General features: G+C 39.3%; 1 protein-coding gene across 1 annotated transcript in view; it reads left to right on the top strand.

Annotated features, from left to right (window-relative positions):
- Positions 1 to 27,026, top strand: part of PRTG (protogenin) — a 79,006-nt gene that overhangs the window by 26,480 nt on the left and 25,500 nt on the right. The window contains exons 3-11 of the mRNA XM_039390082.1: positions 4,448 to 4,592; positions 5,603 to 5,736; positions 6,032 to 6,169; positions 7,319 to 7,477; positions 8,062 to 8,221; positions 8,783 to 9,030; positions 12,644 to 12,808; positions 13,815 to 14,120; positions 14,882 to 15,070. Of these exons, the coding sequence (XP_039246016.1) occupies positions 4,448 to 4,592; positions 5,603 to 5,736; positions 6,032 to 6,169; positions 7,319 to 7,477; positions 8,062 to 8,221; positions 8,783 to 9,030; positions 12,644 to 12,808; positions 13,815 to 14,120; positions 14,882 to 15,070 (1,644 nt within the window). The remainder of the gene's footprint in view (positions 1 to 4,447; positions 4,593 to 5,602; positions 5,737 to 6,031; positions 6,170 to 7,318; positions 7,478 to 8,061; positions 8,222 to 8,782; positions 9,031 to 12,643; positions 12,809 to 13,814; positions 14,121 to 14,881; positions 15,071 to 27,026) is intronic.

Genomic DNA, 27,026 nt, shown 5'->3' with positions numbered 1-27,026 from the left:
GGCTATTGTGAAATTCTCAATAGCATTAACACATACCTTCTACAAATGCCATTATGCACTTTTGTTCTTTCCAGCTGAGCAGTTCATCCCCTTGAGTGGCCATTATCTCTTGAGAAACATTAAGTGGTCACTGTCCTGTGCTGCAGAGTTTCTCAATATTTGCTGCATTCTGGTTCATTGAAAACTGTGCTACTGTTTCAGTTCAGGGGTTTTATCTTCCATCCTTTCTTTATTTTACAGTTGTAGTACAGTCTTGGGCTAGTGTCAGCTGTGATGGAACAGTAATAAACACGTAGGTTGTCGGACTTTCTTTTGCCTTTTAAGAAAGCTCATTCAGAAAATCGCTGAATGACACGAAGTGTGTGAGTAGAAAGTGCAGAGTGTAAGGGAACAGGTCACCAGATTTGTGTGGCAGCGAACTTCAGGACTTCATTTCAGGAGTGAATGAAATGGGAGTGTGTTGTGTTTCTTCTTTTTAAGAATTAAAGTGAGTGGAGGACTGCTGCTGCATTTAAACAAACAAGAAAAGGTGTGAGGAACAAGCTTCTTAAGTTTTACTTTTTTGTACCTTAAATCTGTGTAAACCTGTTTAGGTACAGAGGAAGTTTTTGCAGGCATGCAGGATAGTGTTCAATCCCAGTATATGGTGCAGGAGTCATCAGCAGTGGTTCTCTAACACTTAATCAGTGTTTAATCACAGCAAATAATCATTTGGGTTTTGAACCTGTGGATATTTTTCTCAATGGTAAACAAGGGAACTGCTACCAGAACTGAAATCTGATTTCTCTCTGCATAGATAACATTGATGGCATAAACCACACAGTTCTGTCCTGCAAAGATATTCGTACTCAAAAGTAACTATACAAACACACTTTCCCATCACATAAATTGCAGGAATTTATAAAATAGATACAGTTTCTAAATATTGTTTTCTGGTTCTGTAGGCAGCATTTGGTATCTTGCAGGTAAAAAAGGATGGCAGCATCAGCTTCTCAGAGTAGCATTGAATCGTTTTCTTTTGGCTATAAATCTGGGAACAAAATGATTAAATAGACTGCAGAAGAGGGGAGGAAAACTCAAATAAAAAGGCACTTACATTTATTGCGTTTTGCAGGGTTGTTTTTGGGAACAACGTATGTCTCTTGAGATTTTGTTTCTTATCCATTTTATAGAGCTCTGGCCTCTTAACAGCACTGCTTTAATGACTTGTTCTTGGGGTTCTGAGCTGGAATCAGCACTTGCCATGAAAACAAGCCTGTTACAAAGAGGTCAGGTTTCACGAGACAGCGATAGACTTGTAAAAACAGATTTTACTGGAACAAATAAAGTCAGAATTAAGAAGAAACCAGAGTTTTGCATAAAGAAACAAGATACAGAAGGAGCAAGTATTGAGCTAAACTGATAGACAGTGTATAAATTTAGATGAGAGGTAAGTGGGGATTTTTTGTTTCTAAAACTGTGTTTAGTGACATTAATAAGTTTTTCTGAATATTTTATGGAGTTCTTCATAGTTCTGACTTTTGCTGTCTTTAAAGATGAATTTTCAGAGGAAATACATTGTTCCTACTGAGGTGGAAAAATGTTCATTACATATCAGCTTCAATTAACAACTTTCACGGGACTTTCTAAATTCTGTAGCTGAACCTGTTCTTGCCTGCTATCATGATTACATTTTGTGTTCTGTGAAATACGAATTGCCCTCAGTTTCCTTTGTTGTTCTTGAGAGTCTCACTTCTGTCTTTAATCTTCAACTGTAATGTATGGGATGCATGGAAATAAATCACTCTTTGTATATACATAAATGAAAACCAAATATTGTGGTTTTGTTGTCTCACTCTGTCCCTTTAAATAATCATACCAATATAAGGAAATTCTGGATGCTATTTTTTTGGTTCCAATGGAGATGGAACTTCTAAAGGTGTGTAGGAGCTTTGCTTCAGTAAGACTGTGTGATTACCTTTCTGTCTTGTTAAAATGATCCCTTTTTATGCCAGTGGTGGTGCAGCTGTGCTACAGGATGGCTCTGAAACTCATGTTGCGCTGGTTTGGGTTGTTCTTATAATCTTTATTACATTCCTAGAGACTTTATTTTGAAATGTGAGCAGACTTGTCTAGGTTGCTGCATCATACTTTCAGTAAATAAATGAAGAATGCAAAGCACTGTATTTTCTTTTAGAAAATCTGTTAAGAACAGCACTAGGGAAATTCTATTTTAACTCCAGGTGAACACATATTGTCTGTGTAGGGAGCAATGAAAACAGAGAAGGAGGGCAGGGGTTAAGAAAGACAAGCCTGGATGCCTTTTTTTCCTCCTCCTTTTTTTTTTCCCTCTGCCTCTCTTCTGTGGTGGAAGACTACAGGAGAGTTGGATTGCAACAAATTCAGCATAAAACAAACGCAGAAGGTTTAGAGTCATGGGAACAACCTGGTGTACGTGCAGGTCATTTGACTTGTGCTGAGTCTGTTCTGTGAAGCTGAGCTTTTGCAGGTAGGCAAGGACCTCTTATGTCTCTTTTTTAGTTCTGATAATTCCTTTTGCTCTCAAAAGAAAATCTGTTTAAAAGGAGAACTGCTTTTGTGTTGCCCCCAACAGGCTTTAAATGTAAGACTTCTATTGTGACATCTTTATGCAAGTTGTGGGGGTTTTAATGTGCTTATTCTTGAATTTGGTACTGCCCAAAAGGGAAAGAAAGAACAAACAGTGGAACGTGGGGAACTGGGTTAAATTCTGCTGGTGAGAGAAGCCAGTTCTGTCTGTGGTGAAGGTGAACAGTGTGTGTGGGGTTGTGGAGACCTGCTGCCAAAATCACGGGGTTGGTCATCAAATGAGTACCAGGAGCATCTCTGCTTTCATTCTGGGTGTGTGAACCACATTTGAGGTGCCAGACCTGGTTTCCAGTGGTCACGGTGTTTGCATCACGTGGCTCCAGCTGCCTTCAGGTGATTTTACTGTACAAGGTGGTTCTGTTGTCTTGTTAATCAGTCTTTGGGAGGTCTGTTCACAAAGCTGCAACACTTTCACTCTGCTGGTATGACTGGGGACACTCATTCCTGCAGTGCTGGTGCAACTCCAGGAATGCAAAAAGCAGATTTATTCAGACCTGGGAAGTGAAATAGGCATACCAGTAACAGGAATCTTGAAGTTATGTAGTTAGGCCCATGTTAGGAGTTAATTTGCGTGTGGAGAGGAGAACAACCAGGTGAGTTTGCATTTCCTTCACACTCCAGTACTAATCCATGGATGCTGTACAGGAGTATGAAAATGGCAGGGAGGAGCCTGGTGTGCATCAGTACTGACTGTGTCATCTATGCAGAAGGGCATTATTGAGAACGTGTTAGAGTAAATAGAATGAAAAAAAGGTATCGATTATAAACAAGTAAAATAGAGAAATTATTTAAATACAAAGCTTGAATATTAAGAGATGGGTAACTTAGTGTTAGTTTATTGAAATAATGTGTCTGTATAATTTATACAGGATTGGAAATTTAGATGAAATCTGATTTTTAGAAAAAAACCCCAAATAACTACCACTGAGTTTACAGAGATTGTTCCCTCTGCAGTTACAGGGGGTAGAAATGTGTGTGAAATTACTTGTGTTGTTATCCAGAAGGAGTTCCTTCTGAAGAGTTGTGCTTTCCATTAGTTATGTTGTAAGTGGCAGTAAATAAACAATTAATTAGGGGGTTTTGTATTCCTTTCCCTTTGGCTTTTATTTTTTGAGTAAAGAAATTCAACTACTGATGGCTTTCCTAGCTGTCTGTTGGCTGGAAGTTATTTATTGATCTGCCACTTCAGTTGGCTCGATTTTGTGAACTCCTTAAGTTGTAAATGCTCAAAATCACATTGTTGCTCTGTGCATCAGGCATGTGCGTGGTGACTGCTCGGGCTGTTGGGATAAAAGTGTTTTTGCATATTTAAGCTTATTTTGAGACCTTTATGGGGTTTTGGTTTCTTTTTCTTACCACACATGAACTTGTACAACTCTGCAGATGCTTTTACTAAAGCGAGTATTGTTAAGGGACTGAAATCTGACTGCCAGGAACCAAATGTTGTTTCAGAAATTTTCTATTGCAGTCAGTTTTTTTTTTTTTTAAGCGTAACAGGGCCAGTCCCAAACTAGTTGAATTGACTTGAACTTTGTTAGTTTGATAATTGATACGGTTTCCAGCTGCATGCCAGTCAATTTGTATGCTTAATTCTATTTCATTTTTTTATGCTTTAGCTTAAAGCAAAGTTATTTTAAGTAAGCCTTCAACCAATGAAAACATGCTATTGACCAAAGTTGACAAGGTACTTAGATCCACCTTTTTTTGCACACAGGAAAAAAAAAGGGCTATTGAAGTATTTCTGGGTGTTTTTATAAGTTGATCTGTGAACTGGAGTTTGATTTAATCGGGAATTTGTTTTCACTTTAGCCCATTAACTTTTATGTTCTCTTATTTTTAGCCATTTCTGCATTTGAAGTCCAGCCACTTTCAACTGAAGTCCAAGAGGGTGGAGTAGCTCGATTTGCCTGTAAAATAACAGCAAACCCTCCTGCCACTGTGACATGGGAAGTGAATCGAACAACTTTACCTTTAGTCATGGACAGGTATGGAGAGTTGCACGTTTTACAGTGTAATTTATCTTTTGCTATCATTTTGACCCTACTACGAGAAGAAAATCTGAATAGTGGCAGTGCCACTACATAAGCAAGTTTCCATGTATATAATATGTCAACTATTAAAATAGCTGGTAATAATTGTGTTGCTAATTAATTTTGAATAGTTGCTGTGAGTGCAGACTAGAGTCACCTGCTATTGTTCACACAATAATCAGTCACCTTTGAATTCTTAGTGGTGAATTTTGTATGAAATTTGCATCCTCAGGAATGGGAATTGCAGTGGGGAATGGAATAAGTGAACTTTGGCTTTGGGGGTGCTTTGAACTAGCAAGATTGCTTTCACTGAAGAATTGATGCTGAACCTATTTTTCTTTAGAGGAACAATAAAGAATTATATGTGCAGAAAACTGAATTAAAACAGTTGATGGCAGGGAAATTCTGTGCTAGGGGACTTCTCTTGAGCTGATTAATTTGAAGCATACAGCCTGCTCCCTGCTAGATTCTTTCCCTGTCCACTTTGTATTCCTTGAAGTGACTCCCATCCTTTTTGACATGTAACTTTGGTTGAGCATGTCTAAGATACCTGCCATGCAAAGAAAGGTGAAAAGAGAAAATAAAAATTGAAACCACAGATGGGTTTCTGGGAACCATACACTACTATACCCCTGTATCAGAGCCCGCTGTAAAAAATCAGCCAGTCTGAACAGTAGGAATGTAGTAGCTGGCTAAAGAAGGTTGGAATGGTTCCTTCTGAGGGTGAGAAAAATCTGTTTCTTGAAAGTAAATTCCTCTGCTCTCGTCTTGGTGCTGGGGGGAATTTCGCCTGTAGATCAGAAATGCAGGGGAGTGAGTCATGGATTGGGAATGTTTCTGAGTCTACAGGCTGCTGTTCCCAGGTCAGTGTAGCAATGGCTGTTTGTAAATCAAGCAGTTAATTCCATGATGATGTTCACTGGCTGAACGTTGATCTACATTTCTGTTTTTGGTTTCTATGACAGGATAACGGCTCTGCCTACAGGAGTTCTTCAGATCTATGGTGTGGAACAGAGGGATGCTGGGAATTACCGATGTGTTGCCACAACAACAGCCAACAGACGTAAAAGCACCGAGGCAGTGCTGAGTGTTATCCCAGGTACTCATCACCTGAGGGTTTTTGGATGTCATCCTGTTCTTTTTCATGTTGTAGCAAAAACTCTTAAGATGCTTGAAAGAGCTGTAAGTGTTCTCTGAACCACTTGTCCAAATAATAATTTTGCCTCCTTTTATCTTGTGGCTAAAATATTGTTCAGTGTAGGTTTCCACAATTACTGAATAAGATTTTGGTTTAAATTTAACTTTCAGCATCCTTAAAAAAAAGTTTTATTTCATATTTAACTGGAATTTTTTTAAATTGTTCTCACTTCTTCTTTTTTTCCCCTCCTGCAAAGCCTCCGACCTGAAGCCTTTTCACAAGCCATCCATAATAGCTGGTCCTCAAAACATTACAGCATCTCTTCATCAAACTGTCATACTTGAGTGTGTAGCCACAGGGAATCCAAAGCCAATCATCTCATGGAGCCGATTAGGTGGGTCTCAAAACTACAGCATCCAACCTTCAACCTGTGGAGAGGAAGTAAAACTGGAAAGAAAGGATTTGAGCAATCAGGTTACTGTTCTGAGGCTTCATGTAGTAGGTTAGGGTAGGATAAGTGAAACACTTTTAGTTCCATGCTTCCGTGCTGCTTTTAAGAAGCCCTGAGGTTTTCTGAGGCTTTAGACTCTGTTTCTGCTGTCAGTCCCTCACTGACCCAGCCAGGGTGGGCACAGTGACAGGGAGGGTGGTGACCTCCAGGGATCTGTTACTGGAGTGGGATCAGTGGTGAGTTAGGGCAGTTGGGGTGGTTGCAGCCTGTGAAACAGTCCTGTAAATGTTTCTCCCACTCTTCTTAGAAGCCCTATGTGAATGTGGTTTGGACCTTGTGTTAATGGACCATTTGGACTATGAGTAGGTGTAGACAAACCCAGAATAGTCTGGAAGGGGAAGAAGGGGAGAAGAGGGATGCAGTAAGAATAATAACATTCAGCAGTGCATTGTATTTTTTTCATGAAAACTACCTTGTTTTTATTCTGGCATGTACCTAAATGCAAAAGTCAGGACTGTATGTGTAGAAACAAATCATGAAAAGTTTTCCTCCATTTTTATTTCTAAAAGTGTGAGAAATAAATGTATCTTTCCTGTTTGATTCAGTGGCTCTTATAGACAAAGAAGTAAGAAAAAAGTTTCCCTAATAGTCATAGAGCATTTGCTGGGAAAATAGAAGAAAATACATTGTAATCAAACATACTGATTTTATCCACAGCATAATTCAGAAATGGATGATCACTGTTTGTAAAGATGATGTGGACGTTGGTAGTGATGAACTGAATCATAGTGCAAGTCAATTGAGGAGTCTAATTGGGAAAATGGCATTAGTTTTTTAGCTGTGATGGTGAATTTCAGATATAAACCACTTATGAAGTGGTGAGGCCCAACCATCTGAATGGTCAGATAACTGGAGCGAAGAGCAAAGTAAATGCAAAATCAAACCCTCTGAAAGTTCATCTGTGATTTCCTTTGCATCTTTTGACTTTTAAACTCTAACCTATGCTATTGCTGCCTAGACAACCCTATTTAGTGAAGGTATTTAGACACGTTGAACAGCCTTGTGACCCACTTCTGCTGCTTTCCCAAACAGACCATAAGTCCATTGATGTGTTCAACACCCGTGTCCTTGGCAACGGGAACCTCATGATCTCTGATGTGAAGGGGCAGCATGCAGGTGTGTACGTCTGCCGGGCCACCATTCCAGGCACTCGGAACTTCACGGTAGCAATGGCAACTCTCACCGTGCTGGGTAAGCTGCCTTGAGTATCAGTGTGTTTTAACATCCTGTGGCTGTGTTTTCGAGCTCTGCTATATACTGGGCTCACTTTTTATCTGAAACATCACGCAAGGAAAGACTGCAGAGGTTAAACAGATCACAGAACTGTGGCTGCCTTCTTCTGTCTGTTGACTTAGATGAGAAGTGTCAGATACTTGGCGTCTGAGTCATGAACTGGCACTTGGAGATACCCAGGTGCAATGTTTGCTCTGGGAAGACAGGCTTTCAACACAGAAAAGGATCCTGCAGTCAAGTAGAAATATGTGATATATATCTATACTTCAAGAACAGTATGTCATAGGCTGAAGTTTGATTTGTTTCTATGGATAAATGCATAAATAAAAATGTGTAGAAAGTCTGTATGTGCAGATAGTCTGTATCCTTAAACAAATGTGCTTTGTTTATAAGGAAGGTACTTTTTGCATGGGTGTATGTTTATTTGAGAGGCCTGAGGAGAGTGGTTTGTGTGTAGAAAATTAATTATTATTATGACTGTCCTTGCATTTTTGGGGCTCAATATTTTAAAATTATTTTTCCTCCTTGTTACTTATCTGTAGCTCCACCTTCATTCGTGGAATGGCCGGAAAGCTTAACAAGGCCTAGAGCTGGTACTGCTCGTTTTGCTTGTCAGGCAGAAGGAAATCCTGCCCCTAAAATTTCATGGTTAAAAAATGGACGGAGAATACACTCCAATGGTAGAATAAAAATGTACAACAGGTAAGACTGTAATTGCCATATGAGAGCTGCGCTACCAAAAGATGAAATTCCAGTAACTATATGTAGCCAATCAAGATATAACTCAATTAAACCTGAAATCAGACATTAAATGGAGTCAGGGGCATTTCCTTGGCAGAAGGAATGCAGATTAGTCGACCCCTAAAATCAGTAAAGCTTATGTGATTATTGCAATACCAGGCAGGGTGGGTGGGCAGGATGAACTGAAGAGTTTCACCACAAAGTTACTTTAGATATACAGAGTGTAGCAGAATATTGCTACTACTTCTGTAGAGTGAGCAGTTTAAGGTTCTGTGTTTTGCAGGGAGGGAATAGATGTGCAGGTTGGTTTTCATTATGCCTGGCTTTGCAGGCATAAACAGAAACACAGCTGGTTTTGAGGAACACTTCAAGCCACTAAATTTCACAGCTGGGCGTCCATTTCTGATAGAAGAGTTTGTGGCCCTAAACTTAGGAAGCAGAGGCAAACTTACCTGTTGTTGAGCTAAGTTTATCCAAGATGTGAGCTTTTTTTTCCTACCTTTTTCTTCCTTTTGGATCCAGTAAATTGGTGATTAACCAGATCATTCCTGAAGACGATGCCATTTACCAGTGCATGGCTGAGAATAGCCAGGGATCTATTCTCTCAAGGGCCAGACTTACTGTAGTTATGTCAGAAGACAGGCCCAGTGCACCTTACAACGTCCATGCTGAAACCATGTCAAGCTCAGCAATCCTGCTGGCGTGGGAGAGGCCGCTGTATAACTCAGACAAAGTGATCGCATACTCGGTGCATTACATGAAAGCAGAAGGTAAGCAGCTGGATTTAAATACTATCTAATGATTTGTATGTGACAAGAAGAACTTGAATGTCCTTGCAAAGACTATCAGATTTGAATGGTTCATATCCAGGGCTGCGTCAGAGCATAGCAGCACATACATGTGTATTGTAACCAACAGTCATGCCTGGGGAAAAATGCCTTTGCCCCATCCTCTCTTTTTGTGGGACTGAGTGTTCTTCCAACTCACCCTTGTCTGATGGCTCCAGTGAGCAGATTCTGAAGTTAGAAGTGGACTTTAAAACCTGGGGCCTCCATACTGCTATCTGAATTTCCCTCTGTCCTCAGCAGACCAATCTCTTCTGTGTGTGCTTGGCGGGGAAGAACAGAGCATAAAGCAGAGTCCTGGAGGCTTACAGAGCTGAACTTTTCACCACAGACTTCTCTTTTGTCTAGGTCCCCAAATTCTTATGACTTTACCAACTTTCATGTATTTTGGAGTAGAATAGTTGATACTTTGTCTTACCTACCTTCTCTTAGAATGAATATTGGCCGAGTGGTAAAATCCACTCTCCTTTCACCTTTGGTCTTCTGTAATGAGAAAAGTATAATCAAACACTAAAATGTGCTGAATAGCCATGAATGGTTTATCCCAGTCTCTGAAATTATATACAAATTCCTGTATGAAAGAGAATGAGTAGCTGGAATAAAAAGAGTAACTAGACACTATAAAATCCCTTAGTATTACGTAATTCCTTTAAGATATATCTAAGGTGATAGGAAACAGCCATTTTTCAAAAGCAGAAGCAATTGATAAATTACTTGAAAAATTGTTAGGTGCTTAAAGTAAGCAGCTCTGTTTTCTAGGAGTGATTTCTGTTTCCATTTCTATTCAGTAAGTGGTTTATTGAAGGACAGGACTGCAGATGCTCAGCTCTGTGTGGAATACCAGCCTGCCATCTGCTAAGCAGAGGACAGGAAGGACAGCTTAATTACTCTAATACTGATGCAGGAATAGCTGCCTTTGCTTTTGCAAGTGGGATATTTCAGGACACAAGAGAATTTTGTCTGAAGGAAGGAAGGAAGGAAAGAGTTTTAAAAGATAATGAGGACAAGAGGTGTGGGAAATTACCCCCCACTCTTTCAGTCACTGAGGTATTGTGCTTGCAATCCCCTCTTAAAGCTCATATGAATAAAGTCACACTAGATAAGTTATCTGGATAATTGTAGAGAGCAGAGACCAGGTAACTTCAAAGAAAACTGCAGAACTGTCCTCAGGGAAGTGTGTATTTGTGCAGGAAATACTCTTGCACAGTAGTGAAAGAAGGTATCTTCTGGAATGTCTTCTGCAAAATCGTTTTGCAATCTCTGCTTTACTTGCTTGCTTATCCAAGGGTTGTATTCTGTGAAATGAGATTGTAGCTTGTCTTGGTTTAAAAAAACAAAACTAACTTCAAACAAAAGCAACCAACTAAGCAGAAACCTCTGATTTATTTGAACTTACTTTCTCAACTACCCTTTTTTTTCATCTTTCCTGACTGTCTTGTGATATTTACTTTATTTAATGTAATGCTGTTATGCATCCTTTCATGTTTGTGAAGAAATCCACACAGAGAGAGTGGAGAGGGCTGTTTAAGACGTGTAATTACGGTGATGGGATTCAAAATGTAGATGATCTACATGAATTTTTAATTTGGTAACATGATTGTGTAGTACCAGAAGTTTGCATCAGAACATAAAAAGCACTTTTGTCTCATTTTGTAGAAAAAAGTGCTGAGCTTCAAAGGCTCTGGATTATTATGTATTAATGTAAATGTTTTGTATGAATGTATAGCTTTCATTATTCCTTTCAGCTTGTCTTTCCCCACTCCACTCTCACACCCTGTTTCTGACTCTAATAAAGGTTAAAAATGGTATCAGATATATCTGACGTAAATAGATTTTATCTTGCTCAAATCTTCTCGTGTGTAACTTTTTTCCTTATACATTTATGTTCACGTATTGCCCTCTGGTTTTAGTTAGGAACCTCATTTGAAAGCGTGAGTAAAAACAGTATTGCCAAAGGAAAACAGTGCTTGCTAAGTCTCCTGAGTTGTACTGATGCTTTATGATTCCATAAACTCTTAAAGAGAAAGCAAAAATGGGTAATGCATGAATGATATGCAGTTTTATGTTTTTTCTGTAGACTTCACTATGTGGTAGGTGCTTTGATTACAAAAGATACCATCTCTCATCATTAAATTTCACAACCTGAATATTCTGATGTTTCACTGTAAAAACAAGTTCACGTCCTCTTTCCTATTACAAAAAAAAAAAAAAAAGTTAGTGTTTTAATCAAGTTAGTTGAAGAAACTAACAGGTGTGGGTTTTGTGTTTTTGTTTTTTGTTTCTTTTAGCAGAATATTTTACATTCAAATCGGGGTCATAGTAGCAAGAAGAATAAGGGTCTGATGAGCGTGCATGTTGGAGTGTGTTAATTCCTTGTTAGTGATTTAGAAAAGGCACAAAGGGAACAGTGATTGTGGTGGAAGGCAAGCCTTGTTCTCTATTATGGCTGTTTCATTAGGGCCTCTGCATGAGGCCTAGCAATCCATTCAATGAGAGAACAAGTCCTTTTAATTTGAGCTCAAGGATCTTGTTTAGCAGGTCAGAAATCGTGCCTTGCAATTCCTAATTAACAAGCCATTAACTAGTCTGTTGTGAGATGCTCGTAATCTTGTCTAATTAAAATGCTATCAAGTTAATTCATAAATGTGGGAAAACTTAATGGTGGAATTTGCCTTTCGTTTTGTTTATAAATTCAGTGGTGAAGAGGAGGAGCTGGCTCTTACAGAGTTTTGATTAAGGTGACATGCACTTGGTGTGAATTGTTCGTTAACACAGCAGCTTTCACCACACTTGGTCCACTTCATAGCCTTCCTCTATAGGAATAAAGCCCAACAAAGACAAGGACTGCTGCCTGCATTGCTATGCATATTTTAATGTGAATTGCTGACAATTTTTTTCTTTTTTTTTTTTCTTCTTTCTTTTCTAACAACTTGCTAAGGAGCCAAACATTTTTGAAGCTCATTCTGGTCTGTTCTTATTGGCCTTTCTCCAAATTGAGGAAAAAAAAACCGTGTCAATCAAATGTACATAGAAATTGCAGGGCTAAAACGAGATCCTTTTGCTGAATAAATTCTTTCTGTTTGTTTCTTTTGGGGAGGGGGTTGTTTGTTTTGTTTTTGATGGAGTGAAGCCTTCACATTCCTCGCAGTCTGCTATAGAAAGGCTTTGTAAATAGGTGTTGAAAAAACCTCCCTGATTCTAAACAAATAGATTTAGAAGCTCGGTATGAATGATGAGGCTATTAGAGCTTGTCGTGTTACTGTACATGGGGCACAGTTTGTTGTGATTAATTCTAAATAGGGTTTAGAGTTGCATTCAGCATCCCTTATTCAGCAAAAGCCTGAAACACCACAACCTGCAGCACAGCAAGACACAGTTATTCCTGTGCATGAAAGAGTTTTGACTTAGTAGGGTTGAAAACATAAAGGTAGGCTGGGGAAGAAAGTGAAATTTCCTCTGTAAGATCTTAAAGCCAAGAAACTGTGATGTTTGAGGATTTTCAGGAATTTTTGATTGTCTAACCCTTGTTTTACGCCAGGTTTAAATAATGAGGAGTACCAAGTGGTCATTGGAAATGATACAACCCATTACATTATTGATGACCTGGAACCAGCCAGCAACTACACCTTCTATATTGTAGCTTATATGCCTCTGGGAGCCAGTCAGATGTCAGATCATGTGACTCAGCACACCCTTGAAGATGGTAAGACAAGTTGTTTTGGTGAACATTTTTATTTGCACTGAATAGAAATGTGAAATCCAGTGCTAACATTCTCGAGGATCTCAAATTTCCATCAGTACCAGTGAGACTTCTGGATACACACCGTGCAAGCCAGCCAGCTAATGAAAGGAATGAGAGTCAAATAACATTCTGATAGAGCAACAGTGTACATCACATGGAGTATTTTTCTATCTTGAAAGACATTTTGTTAAATCATGTTAATCACTGTTCTAGACCTTTAGGAAGTCTCGTGATGTTGAGAATTTGATAGTAACCTAGGATTTAGTCTCTATGACTGAAATGTGGATCAAACTGCACATCCACTCCATTTTTTTGCAGATGTTGTAGGAAAATTGGAAATAAAAATTTGCTATACACCCCCCCAAACATTTTGATTTGGTTTTTTCTGTGTCTATGTGCTTTTTAGTACAATTGGAATGTCATAAAAGACCCTACTGACTTATTTCTGTGCAGTGATTTAATTAATCTGAACATCATGGCAATAACAAACTGTTTAGTGTTGTGCATTAGAACTGATTAATAAATTCTGACAGGGTTAAGCTTTGGCAGCATGGAACATTGCCAGTTCCAGTTGTCTGCCTGTCTCTTTGTCAGGAGTTACAACCCTCATTACATGGTTGGTGGAAGAAAACATGCACTGAGTCTGTGACAGTAGAGGTGGTTGTCCTGACTCAGTTTGAGCTGCTGTTATCTAACCTTGATAGGCAGTTTTCAGACCATTAACGTGCTTTTTACTGCTGGCAGGAATAAGAGAAGAAAATGTTGAGGACCTTAAAGAAAAAAGCTTGCTTAGGCTATAGGTGAGAAGTATAAGAAGTGTAAAGTTATCCCTGAACAAGAATCTGCAAAACTTGCTGGATTCTTTACTCTTACATCACTGACACCTCAGCATAGGCCAAGATGTCAGACGAGAATTTTCGATCTTTTTTTTTCTCTGAGCTCAAAAGCTTTGTCTTTCCCTTTTTAGTTCCCTTGAGAGCACCTGAAATCAGTTTGACGAGCAGGAGTCCTACAGATATTCTCATATCTTGGCTGCCAATTCCTGCAAAATACAGGAGAGGTCAGGTCGTCCTGTACCGTCTGTCCTTCCGCCTCAGCACAGAGACCAAAATCCAAGTCCTGGAGCTCCCAGGGACTTCAGATGAGTATCTCCTTGAGGGCCTGAAGCCTGACAGTGTGTACTTGGTTCGTATCACTGCTGCAACAAGGATTGGCTGGGGAGAGGCATCTTTGTGGACTTCGCACCGAACTCCCAAGGCTACCAGTGTGAAAGGTGACTCTCAGCATACTTTGCACTGAGCACCAATGGCTTTTGTGGTTGTTGTTGGGGGTTTTGTGTTTTTTTTCTTTTTTTTTTTGATTTCAAAACTGAGTCTACAAGCTAAAACGTTTGATCAGCTCGCAAACGTGAACTAAAGCTTCCTGCACCATTTTTTTCAGTGTAAAAGACATTTCTGCCAAGTGGGACATTGCACATTAGCAGTGTGTACAGGTACTTAAAGGGTCTGAGTTGATGCATGTAAGTCTGTATTATAAACAAAATGCACGAATGTTTTGAATATGCAAATTGACTTGGTATTTGAAGTCTAATTTGAGTTGTTAAAATTGAGCTTTGGTTTACATCATTATTTAGTAATGTCGTGCAGAAGAACATTCAACTTTGCATGAATAGGTTGAAAAATATGTAATTTGAATTCACATTTGCTCTGTCTCACTTTAAAACAGGAGGTAATTTTGTAACTATTTTTGGGGTGTTATTGTTTTTCTTTAAAAATAACTACCTTATAAATGTATTCATTTATTTATTAAGATATGGAATTAAAAGCTGTTAGTATTCTGTTTTATCCTAAATTAATTTGTTAATTTAGTTTATAGGGAGTCAGACATCATAAGAAAGAAATAATTAGGTGAATACACAGACGAGTTAGAATCAAAGTCTTGAGGGAACTTTGGACTTATGGGCACCCGGATTTTTGCATGAAAAATAGTTATTTCTAGACTATAAGACTATTATGTATATTTCTTTAAAACCAGCACCAAAGTCTCCCGAGCTGCGTTTGGAGCCCATGAACTGCACAACCATTTCAGTGCAGTGGCAGCAGGACTCTGAGGACACTGCAGCTGTTCAGGGGTACAAGCTGTATTACAAGGAAGAGGGGCAGCAGGAGAACGGACCCATTCTGTTGGATGCCAGTGATCTTGAATATATTGTCAGTGGTTTAGGTGAGTATATAAAATATTTCTCATCTGTTTTGGGAGAGAGTGGCATCTTAGAGAGCTTGAATCATTAGACCTGCAGGGCAACAATGTTAGTTTGGCCATCTCTTTTCCCAGCAGTAAGCTTTGCAAGCTGCAGTTGGGCTGCTGAGGGAATAATCCTCTCACAAAACGTGTGTTGCACAACACTGAGATAACCAGATCTTGTAAATCTTGTGTAATTTGGAAGAAGGACACCCTGCTGCTTATCACAAGATGCAGAACTTATAGTTAGTAAATACTGCTAGTAAATGACCTGTCTTTTTAATATGCAGTTTTTTTCAGCTTTTTTGTATTTATGCCTGATTTAGGAACAGTGAAAGATGAATTCAAAATACCAAAGATTTTTCTCTGGTGTTTCCAGCTTATTTCTCTGTTATTTGTAGCCTCTGTCACAGCCACACTGCACAACGAGCACTGCTTGTTCACCACAGCAGCAAGTAGCCCTTGTGCACGTTATTATTCTGTTAATAATTTTAAGGAGTACCAGTAAATATTTGCAGGACTGAGCACAAAGATTAGGGCACAGAACTTGCTAAGTCCCATTGGAGTCTTTCCATTGATCACCTGACTGTTGAGATAGTTTACTTAGGGGTATTGTGGAGAATTAATCTGGACTAAATGATCAAAATTGACCTGCAGTCTTAACTAGGTCAAATGGCCTCTTGACCATGCTCAGATATTCTCATCTGCTGAATACAGTTGAGATACAATTTTAGGGAAGATTTGAGAAGAGCATCCTGGTCTGTTAACTGGACAGCTGACCATCTGTGACCATTTCTATCCAGAGCATCTGGCAGTGGCTGACTGTTTAACAGAGCTGTGAGACAAAAGAGCATTGGGTTGAAAGGATGTGGTGTCTGTGCGTCCTAAGACAGAAATTAATAATTTTTTTTCCTCTCCTCAGTATGGAATTACAGAGCAGTAATTTCAGACACACACAGATTTATTAACAGTGTGATCTACATCATATGGATTTTCTCACTACACTAATCTTCCTCAGATTAAAATACTATTTAACAGATTTATGTTCAAATATATATTATCTATGTGTTTTTATTGTTTTTTCTTTCCATGTAGACAGGAGAAAATGAAAGAAAAGTGAGTTTGGGAAATTACAACTTTCATACGATCACAGTTAACTGAATTGCAAGAAGGAATAATTCATATACTTGAGTTAACTATTCAGTCATGGTGCACATGATGTGTTGAGTGCTAATTCTTTATCATAATTCTCAGTATCTAAATATGGTGACCAAAACATATCATCTGGTTGCCATAATTTATATATTTTAAATGTACATAATCTGTGCTGCTGTAGGTTAGGTCCACTGAAGAGCATTTTTTTCAAATATCTTTAGTAGTAGTAATTTATTTTTTTTTTAATGAGATGTATTGAGTTATTTGAAGTGTATATCAAATATGGGAAGTTTTCATATGTAAGTTTCTTTGCTGTTTTCTTATTTTTGTTTGCAGTAAAAGGCACTCATTGCTACAGCTAAAAAAGGCAGCACAGGAAATTTGATTAGGTCACGATTTTCCACTGCTAAGATGATTAAATATGCTGAAGCTTTGAAAGTTCACACAGTGAACAAAGTTCTCATAGTGATAGTGCCTGTCTGGCTGCTGTGTTTGCCCATTGCCAAGCTGCCTGTTTGAATACCTTGTGCATGCTAAATTATTTCTTTGAAAACAGTACACAACCAACCTTCTTCTGCCCCCGGCAGCTGCACGTGTGGAGGATGTAACAGGTAGAATTGTAAGCAACATATAAACCCATGAAGACTGTAGCAATATCCACACATTAAAAAGGGATTTATTTGCACTTTTTAAATTTCTTGTAAGTAATCTAAATAATTTGGACTAGGACATTTATGCATGCATGTATAAATTATTAGTTATTAGGAAGCAGTCCTACCTGGTAGAATTTGAGATAAAACAAGACAAGCCACACACTGGGTTTTGTGACTGTGGTGAACTGATTCTTCATGAACTGGACAGAGGCTTCGAGTACTAATGTTCTGCCATCCATTTGCCTCTCCTGAGGACACTAAACTACTGATTTATTGACAGCCTCTTTAAAAAAAATGTCTTCATTATGAGCTACAGGAATTAGTAGAATACTGCAAGGGTGAAACTTGAAGGGGAAAAGTGTGTTTTAAGATTTTTGGTTTCATTTATGTTGGATAACACGGTCAAAAGGAAAGGTTATTCCTAATTTGGAAGAATATACTAATAGTCCTAGGTGCTTCCCCTTGGCTAAGATGGAGCAGTTTCTCATGCATTATCTGTTGCCAGTGAATTTAAATGGCTTCCAAACACTCCCTCCTTATGTCTTAGTTTGTCATGACCTAAGGCTGCTCTACTGTTCCCTGTTCTTTTGCATAGTTAATAAACTGCAAATAGACTTCCAGTGACATTTGGAGCATGTCAATACATCAGTCCAAGGAACTTTCTGCAGACATTGGTACAAATGCCAGTTGAGCAAAATCTGTGTGTTTAAATAAGACAGTTCACTTTGTGGCAATTGAAGTGCATCACAAAGTGAGAATTCATAATATTCTCTAATCAAAGAGAATATTAGCATTGTTATTATAAGCACTGTTGATTGCCTTGATTGTTGGTAGCATTGATGTAACTACTGTAAATGATTGCAAATGTCTGCAGGACTCTTGATGGAAGGATAATTATGACAGGTAAAGCAGACTCAGCAATGCTAGTGTGAAATAGATTACAGTGATTGAACAGGAAATGTAGCAATATGAATGTTATGCTGCATGTTTTAGTCTCTTGTTGGTTCCTACCTTGTTTTCTGAGAATTGACCTCTCTTACTCCAGTGTAGGTCTACCCAGTTACCTCTGTGTATTTTTAAAGGGGATTATTTAGTATGATAGTCACCACGTAAATAGAATTAAATGATCTGATCAGAGTCAGTTCTGCCATTCTCAAAATAAATATCCCCAGTTTCACACAGACATTTGTTTGTGTTAAAGGTCTTGGCATTTATTTTTCAATAGCAGGCCATTTCCTAGTCCAGTGTAAAATTCCATTATTACTTGAATTTGCCACAGGAGCAGACCCTTGGGTGCATACCATGCATTTTTGCCTCTATTTTTAATTCTTCCTTTGCTTCCTCCTGGTCTAGAAATTTTTTCCTTACAGAAAGTCTTTCACTGTGAGACTTGAGTCTACAGGTTCTGTTTCTGTAATGGTTCAGAATACATGTGTTCAGAAGTTGAAGTGAGTTTTGCTGGTGGAAGAGCTTGTTGGGGAACCTTCTCGCTGTGCAGCAGGAGGGGAGTTGGCAAAACTTGAAAGTTAATATGAATGTCCAAAGAAGCTCATCACCCCCTTTAAACATGTTCAGATAATTTTTTTCCAAGAGTATTTTAAGCATGTGCATATGCATCCATGCCTCCATGGTGCTCACTACTCTGCTAAGTGGACTGTTGGCCTGTCAGGGCTCACTCTGTTTGCAGCTTATGACTGGCAGTGACTCACAAGAGCCCATTTGAAGCTTATCTGGGAGGATAATATCAAATTCAAATTCTTGGTTATGAAACTCAAGAAAGTGTGATCAATTCTTATGCTGTAACACAAGAATGCTGTTCTTCAAGCTGCCTGGAAGTTCCCCTTTCTGAACTTCACTTTTCAGTTCTTATCATGCTGGCAATTAATTAAATGAATGCCACTGGTGATGGGGGATTGCAGCTTGTTCCTGCCGTTAGCCTCCAAGCTTCTGTGCTTGGAAGGAGGGAGGAAAGCAAGAATTCACTCTGCTAAACTTGTTCTGTCTGGGAGCTGTCCCACCTTCAGGGATGGAGTGACAGTGAGGATTTCAGACAGTGGCACTTTGGTGGCAAGGCAAAGGTAGGGTTTCTAAATGCACAGGAAGCCTTGAGGGCAGCAGGCAGTGGCAGAGATGTGCACACAGGCTGGAGGTGCTCTTTTGTCTCTGTCCTGATGATATCGCAGCATTTTCACACGGACACCTCAGGGGATGGAAAAACTGGTCTGTTAGCTTTGTGTGCTGTGCTGGGAGCTGCAGCCCCCAGGAGCACTGCTGGCTCCCCAGGGCTTGGGGCTACAGGGGGATGGGAGAAGCTGCCAAGCGATTGGATGGCCATGAAATGGTGAGTATCTGCTTAAAATAAATAATTAAATGAATAAATTCCTTGGTGATTCCTGAGAGGCTTGGAGGCACCTCAAGCTTTCTCTCTGGGAAAGCTTCTTCTATGCTGTTTAACATGAGGTGCATCATAACCCTCTGCTGCTTCTCCTGGTACTCAAGTTTTACATTATCCAGTGGCATTTCCCTTGCCCCAGTCTAGTACTTTTGGAAAAATAATTAGATTCTGTCAGACTCATCTGTGTCATTACTCCAGAAAGTTTGACCTTAATCAGGAGAAACTTCTCTGCCTGAAAGCTCTTCTGTGTCCTACCTCTTTCCAGTCGCAGAGAGGAGAAATAAAGCAAAGTGCATTTCCCTGCCCTCCTTGACTCGGACAAAAGTGAAGAATTTGTCAAGGTCTAAATGACACAAAGGCACATTTTGTGACCCTGTGTGGTGTTCCCCTTTGGAAAGGGGGCTTCTGCTGAAGAATTAGCCAACTACCTACAACACTTAGGATTCCCCCAGAGACTTGGCCTTCAGTTGTTTCATTTCCCCTGGATCTATTTATATCACATTACAACCATGACTGTAGCTAAGCTTTATTCCAGGGCAGCAAAGATGACAAGGTCATTCTGTAGTCTATAGAAATTAAATAAGGGTGTGTAAGAAGAGTCAATGCAAAGAATTCGTCCACTTAAACTGCCTGATGTATGTCACCCAAGTGCCTCTGGTAATGATTCTGTAAAAGTGCTTATCAGTTTTCATAAAGCAGTTGATATGATGGTCAGATAGGACATAGTGGTTTCATTTGTATCATATTGCAAGTGAATGTACTGGAAAAATGTAAGTTTTAAAAACTTAATGTCATCTTAGACAGCTCTGATGACATCTTTCTTATTAAGAACTGCAAATGCTGTATTACTGAGAAGAGAAGGAACATTGTAAGAGCATTTAGTGTGTTAATGTGGTTATTTCTGATAGCTAGGGTTATAATTTCAGTTTTATCTCGTGTTTTATTGGTGTCAAAATGTAGTCTCACATACTTGAAACTGAGAATTCTGGGATACTCAAAACTGGGGGGGGGGAGTTGGTACTGCTTTTTGGTTATAAGTCACTACTGAAATTTATCTTGTGATTCCCATACAAATTCAAGGAGCAAGGCATTCTTACAGTTTCATGAAATGATGTGAAAGAAACACAGGTCTTTCTTGAGAAACAATTTTTTTTTTTTTAGTTTCATTGTTAACTGTTCTCAAATGGCATTCAATACAATATAATGTAGTATTACAGATACACTTTTTTTTTGCTTGAGGTATTTTATATCGGATCAGACATGCAGGGTGCTGAAGACAGCTCTGTTAAAAAAATAATTTAGAAATTACTTTAGTTCTTAATAAAGATCAACTAAAAGCTCAACTTTCTTGCTTAGGAAACCAGATGATAGCACTGTCTGCTGTATATACTGTAGTCATTATATTTACATTGCTACATAGTGGAAAGTGTCTAATAGCTCAGTAGGTGACCAGGACAAATATTATCATTTATTTCCACTGTTTACAGCTGGGTCAGTCTAGTGTTTACTCACGCTGATTACATCCTTAAACTAAACCTCTTATCTGTCAATTCTCCTGATTGTGTGTAACAGGCTTGCTACTACTACTTATCAGCTAAAACATAAGGGATTTGCTGAGAGAGGGGAGGAGGAATCGCTCATACTGCACAGTAATAAAACCAAAAGCCCTAGAAGTAAACTGGGCATGTTTAAAATCAACCTCTTCCTCAGCTAACTGTGACCTCTTTCTCTTCTGCAGACAAGACAGATTATGTATATTTGTAGTTAACAAACCCGAGCCCTTGCCTAGTCCTGCTGTGACACTGCGGTTCTGCTGCACGTCGATAAACAAGAGACACACATTCCTTGCTTCATAATCATGAAAGGCAGACCTGTCACCACTCTAAATGAGTCTGTCTTCCAAATGCAGATGTGGCATATCTGCATATAATTTTTTTTCTTTCAGGTTTTGAAAGGTAGATCATAGATTAAAAGAGAGAGTGGAAGAGGCTTTATTACTCTAAGTTTTTTAACTGGCAAAATATCAAAGCAAATGCTGCTTTGATAGAATTTAACCTCTTTTATAAAAGGAACCATATTGCATTTTACAGGCTGTAAGTGTAAATAGAGATCAAACTGCATTTTCTGTTTTGTTGTGAATTACAAACTGTCGCATTGTGTTTTGTTTCTAGTGCATGTCAGTGCTAGTCATTTCTCTAGATCTGTTTGTAGCAGAAAGCTCCTTCTATGTTGAGATTTACTGTTCTTGCTTGTGCAAGAACTAGGCTGGGTGGCAGAGGCAGAGAAAGCATCAAGCCTCTGTTTTGTGCAGCGTTACTTGTCATGTACTTGTTGGTCCATGTGCAGCTGGGGTGCACTGGGGCAAGCGAGCAGGGAATGTCGGGAGGTTGCACAGCACAAATCTGCTGACATGAGGTGACCAGACACAGATTCACAGACTCACCCACTTGGTTCATGACTCCCTTAGGGAAGAAAAATACTGCACTGCTCTGTTTAGGTGAAAAATTGATTCACTCGGGTTGTAAATTGAATTCTTACTGAGCAAAACTGAAGCTGGGGTTGAACTTTGTGGCCCTTTCTTGGAGCTTATTGGCGTGGCATCCATTACAACAACTGGGTCTTGGGCTCAGCTTTAGTTAAGCACTCTTGCACACGACTGAGTGGGAATCCTAGATAAATATCAGCTTGTTCTGAGCAGATTTGCTGGGGAGCAGCCAGTTAACTGTCAGCAGCTAATGCTGCATAGTTTTTATGCAGTTCAAGAGCCACATCTGTAAAAAACTGCAGTGCCTTCCTTCCTGTGTAGTTCTGCCATTATTTGTTTCGCATTGTGCAATATTGCAGATGTGTGTCATATTTTCACCTGAATTTTTGTTCTTAAAAAAAAGATTACCTTATCATGCATGTTTTCTGATAGCATTTAAGTTTCACATCACAGTTACTTCTGCCCGTATTTTTCTTTTTGAAAGTAAATGTTATTTTCATACAATGCATTTGTAATTGAAAGCTTTAATTAATGTTTAATGTATTTGTCATTTTTAAATGATTCCATCAAGCCTCTGAATAGGTTACCAATTTAGCCAGTAATCAACTTCAGTAGGTGCTGGAATACTGACATCTGTAACCTCTGCATTAGCAGCATAACTGGTTTCGGTGCTGATTAAAATGTTATATGAGACAGACACCAAGAGGAATCGCTAGGCTTTCTTTGAATTAACTGCAGTCATGGAATGGCTCTAAAACTCATGGAAAATTATTAATTTGTCAACATGATAAGCACTTAATCTTGGGTCAGAAAGGTGCATTCTTGTTCTCTTAGACAGTTAAGATCTTTCAGAAACAGGTAGATTGTGTGTCGGAAGGATTGCTTAATATATTTTTGTGTAACCTTCTTGCACATGCCCACTGCACTGTTCCAGTTTGGAGCCATTTATTTGGGAAAATAGTCCTGACATCCTCATTTAAACATGCCTTGACTTTTGCAGTAATTCATTTTAACTTCCCAAGCTAGTGGCTCTTTAAAGGGGAAGGACACAATGAACTCAAGTGCAGAATAAAGATTGAATGTACTGTACTTCAAAAAACCAAAACAGAGTGCTAAGACCAGTTAAGCCCGACTCTCTAAAGAGATAGTGTGAGCTGTCAGGATGAGGGAAGTTTCATTGTTTCACGGGACAATGCCTTGTAGTGATGTTAAAAGCACTAATGTACAGTTATGGGCTTTACTAAGGCAACAGGAGAGATTATATTCCATTGGCCCACTCCGGTAGCGTGGAGGGTTGTTGCCTATTTTTGAGAGACTTTCGGTCTCTTTATCAGCTCTCCCCATAACTGGGTTGGATACATTTGTCTCAGGACATCAGACTAGTTGTGTCACAACTTGCAGAACTGGAATCAAGGGTGGAATCAAGCCTTCCAAGTAGGAGGGGGAGATTTTTTGCACTCTGGCAAGATAACGTACCAGCCTATAGCAAAGCAAAATGTGTTGTGTCTTCAGACTGCTGGAAGGTAAACTTCTCCGTGGTGGGAAAGCGATTAGAATCTTGCAGGAAATCTCTCTGCTGCTCTGTGTTCTCAGGGTAGAAATTCCACCATTTAGAGCTAAACCTGTGTGGGAATTCAGTCGGGAAATTGTGTCATGTTGATTGAGTAACAGTTAGGATGTATGCAAATAGTGTTCCATTGTTCCTTTGCTGGAGCTGAAGGTTAAAATTTGCTTCATGAAAAGGACATATTGATCACTCCTTACAAGAAGAAAGTAGTAAATGACTTTAACACAAAACCTCTGAGTTGCTTTTGAAATGTTTCTAAGTATTATAATGAATATGTAATAGTATACATTTTGATAGCTATAAAGTAAAAGTGACCAATAAATAAGGACAAATTTCTTGGAACTGGAAATTGTTAAATGTGTACCCCTGTTTAAAGGTAAAAGCAATCAAGCAGATAACAATGGCAGGAATGACCAGACAACTGCTAAAGTTTCTTAAGTAAACCAACAAAATAAAGCAAACCAGACAAAAAACTCCCAGAAAACCGAACAACTAAGTGCATTCCTGCTATACAGGATTTAATCAGAACTTTAAATACAGTGGTTGATTTTTTTTTTTTCTTCCTGAAATGAGAGGATTTGTCTCTGGGAGACAGCATTATTTAATTTGCTATTTATTGGACTTCATTAGTAAAATACTTAAGTCCTGGATTGCAAAGAAACTGCTCCTTGGAGAAAGCTTAGAGAAAACTCCTGTTATAGGAAATTAAATCAACATTGTCCATTAATCATACTGCATGTCAACCCCCAGACCTCTCTTGATTGTTCTTGGTGAATGTGAGGAACCATTAGATGTGTGAGGTCCTTAAAGGTCTGAGTAAGTCAAAGGGGAAGAGTTTAAAAAAATGCCACCATTAGCACATGAAAGAGACTTCAGAGTGGACAGAAGAAAACATTTGCTGTACAGGGCTAGTTATATTTCTTATTTTTTTTTCACTCTTTTCCTTTTTATTTATTATTTTCTTCCGTTGTTAAACAACAATCCAGATGTTGTGATCAAAATGTTAATTTATTCTGAGGTTTTTTCATTAAATTTTTTGGGTCATGTTACCAGTTGTAGTTGTATGGGAAAGGTAAAAGTTAGGGGGATCTTTGCAGTTTCTGTGTTAGTGATAAGTAAATGCACTTCTAAAGCAAAGCCAACAGATTTTGTGGTAGATTTGCTGCCTTCAGCGACACCTTGGCTATATATTTGCCATGAAGACATTGTTGCTAACAGAAGCATTTTTCAATTTGGGGAAAAGATGCGATTTCGATAAAGCCCATGTTTGTTTTTTTCAGGCTGCCTGGAGTCACACTTCTGTGGCAAATGAAGGGGGGGATGCAGGAAGTGGGGAAAGAAACAATCTTGTGTTGGAAAAAGCTGCTCTTGCTGTAAAACTTCTCTTCCAAATGACTTTTTTTTTTTCCATCTGGGAAAAAGGCTCACTAGAAAAAATATTTGCATAAAAAATGTATTTCAACATTTATACTCACTTTCACAGTGTTTTTACCATTATCATAGCTGAATATTGTACCCCTTCTCAAGGTGGTTATCATTACAAAACAAAACTATTTGTTACTGCATGTGCTTGTAGAAGCTGGGATAGGGAAATACATTCTTGATCCTGTTTGGTACCTCAGTTAAAGACTTGAGTTTTCTGCCTCTCATGGCATCCAGTTGTGCGTGCTGTGGCTCTTTGTCCAACTGTCACATTTGTATACTCAGACAGAGGAGGAAACACAAAATATTGTGTGCAAATGTGTCTTGAAAATGTGGTCTGTATATCAGCCCCCCCGGATTTTTTTTAAGGCAATTGAGCAGGAGATATTTTGAAGTAGTAGTAGGTAGGATGGTGTATGTGGGGGAAGAGAGGCAGATGGGTGGGTGTTGCACTGCTGTGCCTTGTGTCCATTTACCCCTCATTTACCCACTTTCTCCTTTGTATATTTTAGAAGCAGAGAGGGATGTGCTCACAGCCTGTTGCTTAGCTCTGTATCTGTGTGTCTATATTTGCATGTGTATATAGACACTGCTGGGAGAAGAATAGGATATCTTCTTGATCCTGCTTGTCTTGGTGTAGTCCAGCACCTCTCCATCACAGTCATACCTCTTACTATATTAGTCTTTTGTATTAATTTTTATTTTCATGATAATTGCTAATGTTAGACTAATTTAGCCTTTTTTCTTTCTTCATGTCTTGGCTGCCTTCTCACTGCTTCTCACACCTGCCTTTACTTTCTCTTAGTTTCTCATCAGCCCTTGTTGCCTTGGTGACAATCACTTGCCTTAGAAGACGTGTATCTGTAGCACTCCCTGCCAGTTATTTGTGCTGGAAAACTTTTCCCAGAGGTGGTTTGAATGTATTAAGTCACTGTATGTTATCCAAGCAGAGTAGACACACACATGGGCTGTGATTGAGTGTGACTGTCACATAGGCAGTGACAGTCATCCCTCTCCTTCAGAAATGACAGAAATGATCATGCTTCCAGTCAACCCAATAAAATACCTGAAGAAAAGCATCAAAGCACAGTCAAGTTGTAGGACAGAAAAGTGAATTACTTAGTATGATTCAGAGTGCAGGCACAAGCCCATGGTACTGCAGTTGACCCAGCAGTGCCTACACCTCCCTCTTTTCTTTGAGCCTCCCTGTTGGAAGATCTGCCTCTGAAGGGTCATCTTCCCTCATGTTGGAGCCAGGAGGAGTCTCCCAGTGGGACCCCCAAAGCCTGTGTTGTCTCTTGTGCCCCTGTGCAGGGCAGCTGAAACACTGCCCGGAGCATGTGGCAAAAATCCACTTTAGGCAGTTACTTGTATTTCTGCTTTTCTGCTAATAACACATGTGTTCATCTGTCTGTGCTAAGAACATGTGCTGTGTTCTTCCAGCACTTCATAAGCATTCCTGGGAGTTTCACAGGTGAGGAGTGTTCACTGTCCTGTCTTACAAACTGGGTACCTGAAACACAGAGAAGAGAAGGGCCATTTTTATGGAGCTGTTCAGGTATTGATGGTTTAACCCGAGTGTGATATGATATCTCTGAAATCAGTGACAGAACTGAGCTGTAAATGTCCAGATTTCCAGCTTTGTGTTCAGTCTATTAGATAACAGCTCCCCCTTGAGGGAAACGTCTTTTATTAATAAATTCATAACACGGCTTTTCAATCACTGGAGTTTTTGTGTGGGTAGGTTTGAGGTTCACAGTTTCACCAGGCTGTGTAAAATGAAACGGGGTCCTGGTGGCTGTGTTGTGTCCCAGCCAGCTGGCCAGGGGCTCGCTCTGTTGCCTTGGGATGTTGCTCAGCGCTCAGAATTCATCAAAGTTCAGCTCTGAGCACAATGAAGCAGCAAAAGCTGGCACTTTTGGGAGAAAACACCCCCCACTCCTTGTGTACCTGTCCCTGCTAATTCGTGCTGCTCCTCTGTGCTTGCACGCTCCTGACAGTCGTGAGGGTGCACAGGGACGTGGTGGGAAGTCGAACAAGGCTGTGGCAGGAGTGGCTGGGGCTGAGGGCAAGCAGGCTGGCTTCTGTCAGCAGCAGCGTTGGCTAATGCTGCTTTAAAATGCTCATCAAACTGCAGGCTCAACTCAGCATTTGTAAAGCTGAATTAATGATGCGGAACCCTTTTAATTGTACAAAGGAAGATAGCTAGCTAAGAGTTAAGTAGCTGTGTGTTTATTTTACTTAAGCAATCAGTCAGACTG

Source organism: Pipra filicauda, unplaced genomic scaffold (genome assembly GCF_003945595.2).
Source record: "Pipra filicauda isolate LSUMZ 115617 unplaced genomic scaffold, ASM394559v2 scaffold7_size6619720_pilon, whole genome shotgun sequence".
Lineage (NCBI taxonomy): Eukaryota > Metazoa > Chordata > Aves > Passeriformes > Pipridae > Pipra > Pipra filicauda.
Note: the sequence above shows the minus strand (reverse complement) of the source record. Positions and strands in the feature narration are given on the sequence as shown.